The sequence below is a fragment of the Chiloscyllium plagiosum genome, chromosome 10, assembly GCF_004010195.1.
Source record: "Chiloscyllium plagiosum isolate BGI_BamShark_2017 chromosome 10, ASM401019v2, whole genome shotgun sequence".
NCBI lineage: Eukaryota > Metazoa > Chordata > Chondrichthyes > Orectolobiformes > Hemiscylliidae > Chiloscyllium > Chiloscyllium plagiosum.
In genome coordinates, this window is record NC_057719.1 from 4,851,691 (window position 1) to 4,865,798 (window position 14,108).

The window sequence follows — 14,108 nt, forward strand, 5'->3', positions numbered from 1 at the left end:
ACAGGGGGCGCTCCTCCACTGATGGTTGTCCCACAGGGGGTGCTCCTGCAGTGATGATGGGTGTCCCACAGGGGGCGCTCCTGCAGTGACGGTGGGGTGTCCCACTGGTGGCGCTACTGCAGGGACATTGGGTGTCCCACAGGGGGCGCTCCTCCACTGATGGTTGTCCCACAGGGAGTGCTCCTGCAGTGATGATGGGTGTCCCACAGGGGGCACTACTGCAGGGACGGTGGGGTGTCCCACAGGGGGCGCACCTGCAGCGACGGTGGGGTGTCCCACAGGGGGCGCTCTCGTGCCCCTTCCCGCCCATTGTCCTGTAAGCGGCCCCGCCCTCAACTGGATGCGAAGCCCCTCCTACATCATGCAGCCAATGGGAAGCTGGGGAAGCTAACCTCTGTGCGGTGATTGGTGCCTGCCGCTGTCAATCAGGGGCGAATTGGTTACTTGGTGCCGCTGGTTACAATGAGGTGCCGGTGCCGCGGGGGCGCCGCTTTGTTCCCGGTTCATCCTGAAGCTGCTGGAACTGAATGAGAGCGGAGCCGCAGGGGTGACCGAGTTCCCCTCCGCTTTGTAACTCTCATAGCTCCCTGTGGACACATCAAGGCAGAGGCGCCGCTGGGTTTCTATGGTGTTGCGGGAGTGTGGCTGAAGTTTGCTATTGTCGCTTCTGGGGTCTTTTGGCTGTAATTCCCACCCCGAGGACAGAGGAAGAAAGCTCGGGGAGGGGGTGATGTGAGGATTCCTGCCCCAAGACACTGAGGGGTGGCCCAGCCCGGGGCTAACGGAGTAATTCCCACCCTCTCCATGGAGTGATTCCCCTCCACCAGCCGCTCTCTCTCTCTCTCTCTCTCTCTTTCTCAGCGGCTCCAAACCGCAGCTTCTGACCATGGAGGTGACCATCTCGGAACTGATGGGGCAGTTTCTGGACAGCCCCCTGGTGACCTGGGTAAGTGTGAGCCTGGGATCAGAGTCAGCCAGCTTTCACTTTACACTCCGTACGTGTGTGTTGCGGGGGAGGGAGATGGTGGCAAGAGTCTGAGTGGGGCTGTGAGAGTGTGGGGCTGGTGTGTATGAGGGGTTAGAGTGTGGAGGGTGTGAGTGGGGGAAGATTAGAGTATGCGTGGGTGAGTGTGTATCGAAGGAGTGAGGGTAGTGGTGAGTGTTTGTGGGGAATGATAGAGTGTGAAGGGTTAAGTGTGTGGTGGGGAGGTGAGTGTGGGGGGGGATAGTGAAGGGGTGAGTCTGAATGTGTGAGTCTCTGTTTTTGTAAATGTGATTTTTTTTTTTCTTTGGTTGTTTCTGGAGGTGGTGGGGGAGTCACTTTCTAACCTGTTTCACTGCCTGAGGTGGCAATTGTATCATTTTTACCTGGAACTGCATTTTAATATTTTTCTAAATCATCTTTCAGGTTAAAACTTTTGGACCAGTGGGAGGGAAGAGCAATGACAAAGTCACCACATACATGGATTTAGTGGATGGAGTGTTCCTGCACAAAATCATGTTGCAAATGTGAGTTGGTCTCTGTCTCACTTTCGATATGACTCTTCTAATGGCTTCAGTGCCTTATCGTTTATTTCAAAGCCACATCTCCACCAATAGCACAGAATGAGCCTGCTCTAAGGTCCTGGGCTATGGGCAAGTTCAGAGGGATTCCCCTGATTTGTGCAGCAAAGTGGCTTCTTCACAAGTTGGCCCACCTTTTGCCCACCAGTAACCTCTCTGGCTCTTAACACCGTCTCGTAATTGTGCAGCAACTTTTTGAAGTACTGAACCGTGAGAGTTTCAGCTCAGGCAGGAAAGAGGGAGAAACACGGGTCGGGTTTCATTGTACACTGACTTGAGCTGTTGTTAGATTCTCAGTCTGTTGTCAGGGCGGAAGTGGAATCAAGGGTAAAGAGACCCTGATGAAGGCGGGAAGGGTTTTGCCATTTCGTTTAAAGAGGACAACAGATGTGAAGTTCGGTGGATAGCCTGTGGTAATGTGAGAGGTTGGAATAAGTAGCTGCCCCACTTAAAGGTACTAGGTTCTATTGTGAATATGCCAGAGAATGACCCAAAAACATCAGAGAATGGTGATATAAAATCACCATCTGTCTACAGTGCAAATTAACAAATGCAAACATCAACAACTTATTGCTGCAGAGCCTTTTAAAGTGTCCCAAAGGTGCTTCAAGGAAATCGAGAATAATTTAAAACTGTTCACATTTTCAAATGTCATCAATGTAAACTTTTTTTCAGGCCACAGACCATAATCAGTGGTGTCAGATCCCTCGCTAATCTTGCCCCTTTCCTAACTGTGAACGACCTCCAGCCTGACAATCAAGTCCACTTCAACTTTTTAAAGTTCCCAAGAAACGTGTCCCAAAGTGCTTCCGGCTCAGGGTCATACAAATCCAGCAGAGGAAAAGGCTTTTCGGTCCATGCCATTTCTGCTGGTTCAAAGCAGCCACCTCACTATTGTATTCCTATTTTCCACCACTTGGCCCTTCACCTTGTATGCAATCAGCATTATTGAAGAACTTCTGAAACATCATGAGAATGTCTGCCTCTACCTCCCTTACAGGCAGTGAGTTCCAGACTCCTGCCACCCTCTAAACCTCCTGCCCCTTACCTTAAATCCATGCCTGTCTTTTTTTCCCTCTGCCAAGGGGCCAAGCCACTTCTTCCTGTCTACCCTGCCTAAGTCATAGAGTCATAAACCCTTCCTATTCATACACCCATCCAGATGCCTTTTAAATGTTGCAATTCTACTAGCCTCCTTCATCATTTTGTAGATCTCAATCATGCCCTCTACACACAGACATACAGACACCCACCTCCCAGGCTTTCCTGCTCAAAGGAAAACCACCCCAGTCTATCCAATCTCTCTTCATAATTGAAATGTTCCCTGGTAAATCTCCACTGCACCCTCTCCAGTGCTATCACATTGAATGTAGACCAATACAGTGCACCCTCCATAAATCATTATCAGGCACAATCTGAGCCACACAAGATATTAAGACTGTGTTATGATCCTTGCTGATGATTCTCTTGGTCAAGTCAGATAGCAGAGTGAAATCTAGCTATACAGATCACATGGGACTTTTTAGTTGGGTTTTCAAGGTGGTTAGTCACTGAAACATGTTCACATCAGGCTGCAGCTTTGCTTTAACAGACCACAACGTAAGAAATTCAAAATGAAAACAAGCTGTGTAAATAGATACAACAGTTGGAATGATCGCAGTTTTCAAAATAAAATGTCTAAGTAGGGGTAATAATTTTCTGGGCTATGGGCAAGAGCAAGGGAGTGGGACTAATTTGAGAATGCTTTCAAAATCTAGTACCCCTCTCATGTTCAATGGCCTCCAAGAATGCAGAATCATTGTCTGAACGTATCGGTAGGTGTACAATATCGAGTCATAGCTTTCACTGTGTTAAATGCTTGCTGGTGTGAAATGGTACCTGTGGATAGAACAATAGTGCAGCAGATTTCTTTATGGTAACTCAATCCGGTGCTTGGATGTTTGATGGTTTTCTCTAATATTTCGGTGGTTGAGTCGGTGTGTGGAAGAGTCTGGGATTTTGCAGGCTTTGAGAAGTGATCGAGTGACGCTGTGCATGACCCCACTGATCAAAGTATTTTAGATTCACTTGTATTCCACAAGGTCACAAAGAAAGCAATTTCCTTGTTCCACAAGTGTAACTAGGAGCCGAGAAGTGTAGACTGGGAGAACCCTTTGTGTTAGTATTTGTTGGAAGCTGTTGCCACAAACAGCTGAGCCATTTTAGAAAGTGCTCTATCAGTCATACAGCACAGGAGGAGGTGCTTTGGCCCATTATACTTATACTGACACAGCCAGTGATTCACCTCCTTTCTTCCCTTTGGCTTTGTGCCTTTTATTTTCCCTGAAAGGATCCACTCACTTGGGTATGAGTTCATGTTATGTGTTGGAACTCTGCAGTTAAGTCCAACAAGTGATCCTGAGGTGGAATTCTCTTCCAGACTGCATTCCCTCTCTATCCCTGTAACCTCCACTTCCAAAACCCTTTGAAAAATGAGTTCAACCACTGCAGCTTCCCCTGCCTTCCTTCGCTCCACCATTAGCACGTTCAGCTCTGGAATTCCCTGGATTTTCTTTGAACCATCTTCTCCTCTTCCTCTCCATTTTTATTAAAAACCTACCTCTTCAACTGAGCTTTGATTGCCTGGTGTAATAGCTCCTTGTGTGGCTGAGCCCAAGATTTGCTTGGTAACACTTGCACCTCGCCAGAGGCTCTATACAAGTTACATTGAATCCCAATGGATAGAAGAATATAACAATGTGAAATGAGTACTGCCTCTCTGAACCCAGTTCCTGCTGGGTGTTGGCAAAGTTGGCACCTAATTAATCATCTGACTCAAAGGGGATGAGGCACAGGGGAAGAAATTGGCAGGAATACCCAGGGGCAACATGAAGAAAGATTTTGTTTTGCATAGTGAGTTGTTGTGATCTGAAAGGCACTGTTTGCAAAGGGCAGTAGAAGCTGACTCTATCATCATAACTTTTAAAAGGGAGTTCAGTAAACACTCTTCAAGGAAGATAAAAATACAGGGATAATAGAAAAGTGTTCGAGTTGGATTACTAGGATAGAGGGACCAGGGAACATTATCTCTGAATAAGGGTTTGGGCATTTTAAGGTAGAGATTGAGGAAGAATTTTGTTTCCTGAGGGGAGTGAACCTGTGTAATTCTTCACTGCAAAGGACTGTAGATGCTGAGTCATAAATATATTCAAGGCTGAGAGTCAGATTTTTAATCAGCAGTAAGGAAATCTGGGGCTATGGGAAAAGGCAGGAAAATGGAGTTGAGGATGATCACATCAGCCTTGATCTGACCGAATGGACTTGATGGGCTGAATGGCCTCTTTCTGCTCCAGTGCTTGGTCTTCTAGATCTTTCGTGATGTGGAGGTGCCGGTGTTGGACTGGGGTGGACAAGGCCAGAAGTCACATGACACCAGGTTATAGTCCAACCGGTTTATTTGGGATCACAAGCGAATGGAGGGAAGTGCTCAGGCCCAAAATTTATAGGCAGAGAGATCAAAAGATCATGCAACTGGTGTGAGTGGAGTGTTGACCGGTTGAATAGCAAGTGAAGGGGTGATCTATAATCCGATTAATTCAAGCAGAGGTAATTACAAAAAATTAAAAGTAAGGTGGTGCTGGAGACAAACCAAGCAGCTGGAATAACAGGGTAGATGTAAGAGTCATATGCCGAGGGTCTAAGCAAAGTAACAAGTAACCCACAACTGTACAAACTAATTAAGATAGAGATCATAACATGTTATCAAGGTGATGATGTCAAAACATGACCGTAAGGAAGACTTTACCATGTAACAGTATGGTGGGGTTACATTTGCACAACATGAACTCAAGATCACGGGCGAAGGTGACTTCATGGGTATAGAACTTGGCTATCAGTTTCTGCTCGGTGACTCTGCATTGTTGTGTATCTTGGAGTTCGCGTACCCGAAGATTGGAGGCTGAATGTTTCTGTCGATGAAGTGTTCCCTGACTGAGAGGGAACACGGCCTGGGGGTTGTTGTGTGGTGTCCATTCGTCTGTTGTTGTAGCTTTTCCTTGGTCTCACCAATGTACCATGCCACGGGGCATCCTTGCCTGCAGGTCATGAGGTAGACAATATTAGCTGATTCACACGAGTATCTGCTGTGTACCTGGTGGGTGGTGTCCCACGTGTGACGGTAGTGTCTGTCGATGATCTGACCTGTCCGCAGAGGTTGCCGTGGCAGGGTTGTGTGGTGTTGTGGTCGATGTTCCCCTGAAGGCTGGGTAGTTTGCTGCAAACCAGGATCTATTCAAGGATTGCCGGTTGTTTGAAGGAGAGATGTGGAGGCATAGGGATGATCTCGGTGAGATGTTCATCGTTATCAATAACCTAGCTGCAAAGGACATGGTGTAGTTGCTCCGTTCTGGGGAAATACTCCAGGGATGACGCAGGGTACTCTCAGTCGTGTCCTGTGTCTGACTTCTGAGGAGGTTGTTGCAGTTTTTCGCCGTGACACGTCAGAACTGTCGATCGATGAGTTGAGTATGGCACCCAGCTCTTATGAGGGCATCCTTCAGGTGTCCATCGCATTCCTTCTTGTCTGAGCAGATCTTGTGTAGAGCTTGTCTGTACGGGGTGGCTTCTTTAACATGTTTAAGATGGAAGCTTGAAGTGTAGCATTGCGAAATTCTCGTGGGTTTGTGGTGGAGTGAGGTACTGAGGTGGCTGTCCTTGATGGAGATGTGTGTGTTCAAAAATAAAATGGATACTGAAGAGAGGTCTATGGTAAGTCTGAAGCTGGGATGAAACTCGTTGTGTAATAATTTCAGTGATCCCTTGCCATGAGTCCAAAGGAAGAAAATGTCATCAATGTATCTGGTGTTTAATGTTGGTGGGAGGTCTTGTACAGCAAAGAAGTCTTGCCTGAACTTGTGTATGAAAATGTTGGCTTATTAAGGTTGTGGAGGAGAAAGGGGAGGCTGTGTGTCAAATGTATTTTGAATTCTTGTCACATTATTTATCAGACAGCATGTTCAGAAACCCAGTTACATCCATTCCAATATAAGTCTTGGATATGACACTTGAAGAAATTATGCTCTCACTGTGGGGAGAAGACTGTGGGGGTGGGGGGAGTCAGTCTGAGCTGACTGATGCAGGAGACAAGTGTTGGACTTCATCTCAATCGGAGTGTCTGAATTTAAAATACAAGTGTGAGATCCTCCTGCTTACAAAGACAGGATTAGTGAAAATACAATTGCACTTTCTTGATCGCCAAGTGGAGTTGGAACTGAACCAAGGCTTTTTGCCAAGGCACCATCTATTCATCAAAATGTACAGCATAAAAACAGACCCTTTGGTCCAACTCATCCAGGCCGACCTGATCTCCTAACCTAATCTAGTCCCAATGTGGGGGAGCCGGTGTTGGACTGGGGTGGACAAAGTTAAAAATCACACAGTACCAGGTTATAGTCCAACAGGTTTATTTGGATGCACTAGCTTTCGGAATACTGCTCCTTCATCAGGTAGTTGTCAACTGCAAAAATTGTGATTTTTAACTTCATCTAGTCCCATTTGCCAGCACTTGGCCCATATCCCTTTAAACTCTTCCTATTCATATACCCATCCAGATGCCTTCTTAAATGTTGTAATTGTACCAGCCTCCTCCACTTCCTCTGGCTCCACCAGTGTTCAAGACTGAGATGAGGAGAATTTTTTTTTTCCACAGAAATCCCTGAGTTTTTGGAACTCTCTTCCTTCAAAAGGTGATGGAAACAAAGTCCTTTTTGATATTTTTAAGGCAGGGGTGGATAGCATGTGAGTGAAAGGTTATCAGGGGGTGAAGTGTAGGTGGGAAAGTGGTGTAATTAGACCAGCCCTGACTAATACAGCATGCTCGAGGGACTGAAGGGCCCACTCCCAGCCCCTCCTCCATACTTTTATAAAGGGTGTGGGGATAGTGACGGGGAACAGAAGAGGGGAGTCTAGATGGAGTTGGGTTCTGAAGAATACTTTGTGTATTTGAATCCAGGATTGTATGCCTATTATTTTATGTCGCTGCTTCCAAGTGTGGATGAAATAATTCGCCTGAGACACTGTAACATTTTTTGTGGAAATGAGTTTGGGCAACTCTGGTCCATTTTAACTATCTAACTTGTTTTTAGACAAGAGTGGCCACGAGGGGAAAGGTGAGGACTGCAGATGCTGGAGATCAAAGTTGAGAGTGTGGTGTTGGAAACACAGCAGGTCAGGCAGCATCTGAGGAGCAGGAAAATCGACGTTTCTGGCAAAAGCCCTTCATCAGGAAGGGTTTCATTTCTGAGGAAGGGCTTTTGCCTGAAATGTCAATTTTCCTGCTCCTCGGATGCCGCCTGACCTGCTGTGCTTTTCCAGCACCACTCTAATTTCGACTCTGATTTCCAGCATCTGCAATCCTCACTTTTGCCTTCTCTCTACACTGTCCCTATCAAACACTGCCAGGGCAGCTACAGATTAGAACCAACTGATATAGGTGACCGCTTTTGACAACCAATTAGTTTCCTACAGGAACTGTCCTCCTGAGGATTATCCTCCATCGGAATTCCGGAACTGTGATTAACATTTACTGTTCCTTGTTTAAAATTGTCAGCGAGTTCCTCTTGGGCTCCTAACAGAGTTGGAGGTCACACAATACATTTTGGAGCCATTGATGATTCTCTTTCAAACAAAAGACACAAAAAGCAGATCCTTGGTCTAATTAGTAACGGCCACCATTACTGACGCAAATCATTTATATTTATTCTGACAACCACCTGATATGGAGTGTTGCTCCGAAAGCTAGTGCTTCCAATTAAACCTGTTTGACTATAACCTGGTGTTGTGATTTTTAACTTTGTACAGCCCAGTCCAACACCGGCATCTCCAAGTCATTCATTTTTCACTTTTCACAAACTTGGGGTAACTGAGCCCAATGACATTCCATGGATGTGCAGTTATTGTTACGATATAGAAACCAGGCACTTCAAACTGCTTTGCGTATGTTGGTACAAATGTTTCTTTTTGTCTGAATGGCCTGAATATAGTTCTGATCTGAATGGAAGTGCAGTATCAATGGGACGACTGTATCAGCAGGTGTTTATTTTTGTTTGCTGTGTAAATGATGAGTTTATCTGCAAGAACAGCTTTGTAAATAATGCTAAAATAATGCTACTGATGACACAGAAGGCATATTGTCTGATGCTTGGTGTTCTGGATCTATTCCTCTGAGATCGGATAGCAATTCACAAGCCGTTTGGAGAATTAATGGTATTTGTCTTGTGAATTGATGTCAGGCCATCCACTGCTGTCTGAAAGATGAGTTGTAAGCAGACCGGCACTTTGAATCCAAGAAAGACAAATTGGAGTTTATTTTGAACAGTGAGAAACTCTGAGCTGAGATTCGGGAGTCTGAACAGACAAATGTTTAAAAGCCAGAGTACAAGTACAAAAACAGTGAAATAATTCAACAGAATATCCATCTTTATCTCTAGGGCCGTAATGCAAAGGTGCTGGTGTTGGACTGGGGTGGACAAGGTCAGAATTCACATGACCCCAGGTTACAATCCAACGGGTTTATCTGAAATCATAGGCTTTAGGAGTGCTGCTTCTTCATCACCTGACAAAGGGGCAGTGTTCCGAAAGCTTGTGACTTCAAATAAATCTGTTGGACTAAACCTGGTGTCATGTGACTTTATCTCAAGGGAACTGGAATATGAAGGAAAGGCAGCCTTGCTCTGACCCACTTTGGGGTATGATGGTGTGTTTTTGTCACTGCACTATTGGGAAGGTGGAACAATAATACACTGCATATTCGCTTAATTTAACCCTGATGCCCGGCTTAATTCATAAAGATTGGGTTTATAAACTTGAAGTTGGGCAGGCAGCTTGATTTGAGGTATCAAAAGTGATAAAGGATTTGTTTGGGATTGATTTTTTTTTTTTCCTTTTTTTTGGGAATGTGGGACAAGGGAGAGGGACAGTCTTAAAATGAGAGCAAGGAATGAAATCTGGAAACCCTTTCACTCAGGATAGTGGTCAGTTTTGGTTGCTTCAGTCAATTTTTTTTGTACTAGAGTTTTGACACTTCCTCACTCTGATTAAAGAATGTGTTGGCCTTCGAGCCAGAGGTTGAGTCCAAATCCTTGCCTGAACAATGTGAAGTTAAATGGCCTCTTGACTGAGCTGAATGATGTACCTGGAACCTCTGTGGGGGCAGAATTGCTTGGCCCTCCCACAAGGCTGGTTTGGAGGCAGGGTGGCATTTAACTGGATGGGAGAGACCATTCTCCCCTCTGCCTGTGTCAATCCTATTTGAGTCCCATCAGTAAACTATTAATGTTTCATCCTCTACTGTGCAGAATTATCTTGGCTCCAAATGTATCATGTGACGTCTACTTCTGTCTGATGTCCAGCAGGAAGGTGGCAACCATGTGAACAAGTATCAGCCTGGGTTTGACCCTTCACTGCCATCTGGGCATTTGGCGATGGGCAATAAATCCAGGCCTAGCCAGCAATGCCCACATCATGCCTGTAAGTAAGGAGAGAGAGAGGGGGACCCTGAGGAGGTTGCTTCTAGTCTTTGGGGTGGGATTCCCTTTTTCACAATGCCTCATAGGGAAGGGAGTGGGTGTGAGGGGGAGGGGGAGGGGGGAGTGTTGCTGCTGTGAGTCTCTCTCCTACCTGCTCTTGCTGAGACTCACAAAAACTTTCAAGGTTCACTTGTGTTCTTTTGCAAGGGTGGTCTGGCTTCCTGGTCTGGCCTGTCTTAGGTGTGACCCACAGTAATGGTGGGTTTTATCACGATCTCCTGGACAGTTAGCAATGGGTAATACATGCTGGCCTAGCCAGTGAGGTCAAATCCAGTTAATGAGTTGTAAAACAAAATCTGCTGCCATTCCTCAGAAATGTCACTGTCAGGGAGCTTTAGATGAATTTGTTGATTTTGAAAAAAAAGACCTGTTGTTAGCCAGGTTCTGGAATTAAGTGCAGCATTATCAACAAACTGACCACAGTGGAGCAGCCGTTTACGGTATTAGATGTTAGGACCCTGACAGTCAGTGAGAGGCTCTGTGAATTCCCATCCATTTAACTGCACACGTTGCTTAACTGTGTCAACATTATTCACTCACTGACCTCTGCAGGGACAACAGCGCTGAGAGCAGTGACTCCCACATCAAAGCACTAAGTGTGAGCACTTGGGAAGGCTTAACTTTAACCTTTGAGAAACCCAGGGCGCTGTGGTTTGATTCCGAATGATGCTGTACCGGGGCTTAGAGGCTGTAGTTATGAATAGGTTCCATCAACACTGCTGGTATTCTCTTGTGTTTTAGCACATCTGAGGGGTGATCCAGATAGTGTTTTGAATGTTAAAAGGATTCCATCAGGGTCGTTACAGAGAAAGGATTCCCTCTGGTTGGGGAGCACTGAAAGAGAAGGTGGGCCGTTTTCCAGAATGGTTTCTGGAAGCTCTTCCACCTCCTAAAGGATGGTGGATGTCCGTCAGTATCTCCCCCGAAAACATTGTGAATGCTGGGGGGTTAATTGGCCTTTTCGAGACTATTAATTGTGTTGTCATTGAGCTATCAATTGTAATGGAGCAGAAAGGCACTTTTGTTTTCCTTAATTCATTAGTGAGGTATGGGTATTGCTGGCAAGGCCAGTTTCTCTTGCCATTAAACTAATTGGTTGCTCAGCCATTTCATTACATTACATTACATTAGATTACAGTGTGGAAACAGGCCCTTCGGCCCAACAAGTCCACACTGACCCGCCGAAGCGTAACTCACCCATACCCTTACATTTACCCCTTAGCTAACACTACGGGCAATTTAGCATGGCCAATTCACCTGACCTGCACATCTTTGGACTGTGGGAGGAAACCGGAGCACCCGGAGGAAACCCACGCATAAACTGGGAGAACGTGCAAACTCCACACAGCCAGTCGCCTGAGGCGGTCATGAGTCAAACACATTCCTGTTTGCCCAGAGTTACATGTAGGTCAGACTGGATAAGGACAGTAACTGGGAGAAACTGCCTATCTCTTCCTTCATTCTCCTGGAGTTGGGTAACACTAATTTGAATCCCTTCAGATAATTTGGGGACTGGGCAGGTCAAAGGTCGGAAGCCTCACTTGCAATGGGATCTACGTAGTTGAAGAACTTCTGTCTCCTCCAGTAGGAGATTGTGGATCAGCCATGTGAACAGAGGAAACACCTCTTTAAACAAAAAGTCCCCTTGTCCCAAAGGGTGATGGTGTGAATTGAATTTGTGATATTTAATTATGATAGGTGTTAGATCAGGAAATAAGGCGTTACAAATACGTAGAAAAACTGAGATGCTGCGCATTCTCATTTTCTCCAAAAAGGGAACTGCCCCATGTAACAGCAATCTAAGAATTGGCTCGATGGTGTAAATGATAGTCGCCTCAATGGAGCTGAATGATCTTTTCCTCTTGCTAAAAGTTATCTATGAAACAGGTGGGCGAGAGCCAGACCAACCGGATTAGTGCAAAAAAAACTCGCGGATAATATGTCAAACATCAGCTGGGAAAAGTCATTCTCACCAGACACATTGCTATTCAGATTGTGTATTCAGTCTGTTAAGTAACAATGCAGCTGTTGGTGGAGAGGTTCCTGTCCCTTGTTGATGAGAATATTTAACCATTTTGTTCAATAGTAGTTGGACGTTGAGAACACTCTAAAAGTGGAGCGACTGCTTGTGTTTTTCCGTGAGTGGGTTCTTGAGCTTGGTGGTTGTTTTGCCTAAATTCAGTCATCTTGTTTAGTGAGGTGAACACGCCATGCATGAGGTTAATGGGGCACACATACACACTGGGAATATGATGCAGCTCCTGGTCGATCAATTCCTGCAGATGCAGACTGACGGCTGCTGCTATCTCTGGTTGTCTGGACCCTGTCGCAGTTTGGACACGTGACACGTCTCTTGTAAAAGTTCAGAAGCAAAAGAAAAGAAAGACTTGCATTTAAATAGCAACCTCAGGAAGTCCCAAACCACTTCAGTTTTCCTTCCAAAGCACCATCTGTCAGTTTTTTTTTAAAGCAGATTTCAGTCCTCCCCTTTGCCTTTTCTCTGTAACCCTGAGTTTCTCAGTGTAAGGCAATCCCCAGTAACTCCTTTTCTAATCAGTCCACTGGCTGTACCAGACAGACATTCCAACAACTTGTGGTGGAAGAATATCTCTCCCCTGGTTATTTTCTTTCCTACCCAGCTTTTCACTGTATCTCTACATGTGACAACAATAAATCAAATCCAGTCTATTACACACAACGGAGCGAGTTGCCCACCACTAAAACCTCCGTGACTTTCTTTTCCCCTTTTTTTTTAAACTAGTAACTACCTCCTGCTTAACACTGTGTAGCCAGTGGGCTATTTTACAAGCCGACCCAATGCAGGCAATGCGAGCCATCAAGGCTGAAAGTGGTGGAGCATTGATGAACACCGAGTGCTCTTTCTCCAGTGACACGTGGGCACAAACTTAACCATAGGCATGGAGCAGACAGTTGGCAGATATGTTCCCCTCCGCAGTGTGTGCTGCCTGGATCTCTGTGTAGCTAGCCTGGCCACGAACATCCACAACTGATATCTAGATGGCTCTTGGACTCCACAGCACCACAAAATAAACAGATGGGCTGGGAGTCTGTGAACTACCACAATCGACTTGTGGATCTAGTTTTAAAAAATTCCTCTGTTTTAAAGGCACTTAAAAGGTGTCAATGGAGAGTGTGATCCATCACTTGTGTGTTGTCGATTGGCATGAAGCACCCAGGTTTTAGGATGGTGGGTCAGGAGGGGCCCATACAAGTTCTCGAATAACTGTTTTGCTCTCTGAGAATTGGGTAAGTTGGTGGAGCTGGCAAAATGTGGGTACGATCTTGTTGAAGGATTCAGTTAATGGCAGCATTTTTAATCAGCACGTTCAGAGATGTTATGACACCCCTCCCAAGCAGATTGGCTGGCTACAAACAACAGGTCCAGGGCTTGGGCCTTCTGCCTCAGAGATAGGGACACTACCACAAGAGCCCTCGAAGGCAGTGTTAGAAATGTTAGAAAAGTAGATCAGGTATGGAGTTTAGATTCTCAGTGTAGAACTCTGAGTGACCTTGAGCTATGAAACCGAGCAGTCTTTTACAGTGCCAGGAGAGTTAATGAGTAGCACAGGGGTAAACAGTAATAACTGTGCAGGAGAACCCACCTGAAGTTTTATGTGGAATAAGGAACACATGAAGACTTGTCTCCTTGGTCACTGCAAAAGCTCTTTCACAATCTCCACTTTCCCACTTACCGAATCAATTAGCTCTCTGCTGAGTTGTGTCCAAATCCAACTACACCAGGAGAGAACTGAAATAGCAATGTTAATGAGGTGGTATTGTTCAAAAGGAAGCGTGTGGCAGCATCTTGAAGCAGATAGACATTCAGCCTATAAATCCCTTCCATGCACCTTATGGCAAGTGGTAAGATTGTAAGAGTTTCTTGGTCAGTCATCCCAGGGAAAGCAGTGGAAAATCAGTGCTCTGTTTGTGTAAGCAAGGACAAATCTGTTGAAATTCTAT

General features: G+C 45.6%; 1 protein-coding gene across 1 annotated transcript in view; it reads left to right on the top strand.

The window, feature by feature from the left end:
- Positions 1–446: 446 nt before the first annotated feature.
- LOC122553347 (protein Daple-like) overlaps positions 447–14,108 on the top strand; it is a 256,327-nt gene continuing 242,665 nt past the window's right edge. Inside the window, exons 1-2 of the mRNA XM_043696930.1 lie at positions 447–946; positions 1,409–1,509. Of these exons, the coding sequence (XP_043552865.1) occupies positions 887–946; positions 1,409–1,509 (161 nt within the window). The 5' untranslated portion in view covers positions 447–886. The remainder of the gene's footprint in view (positions 947–1,408; positions 1,510–14,108) is intronic.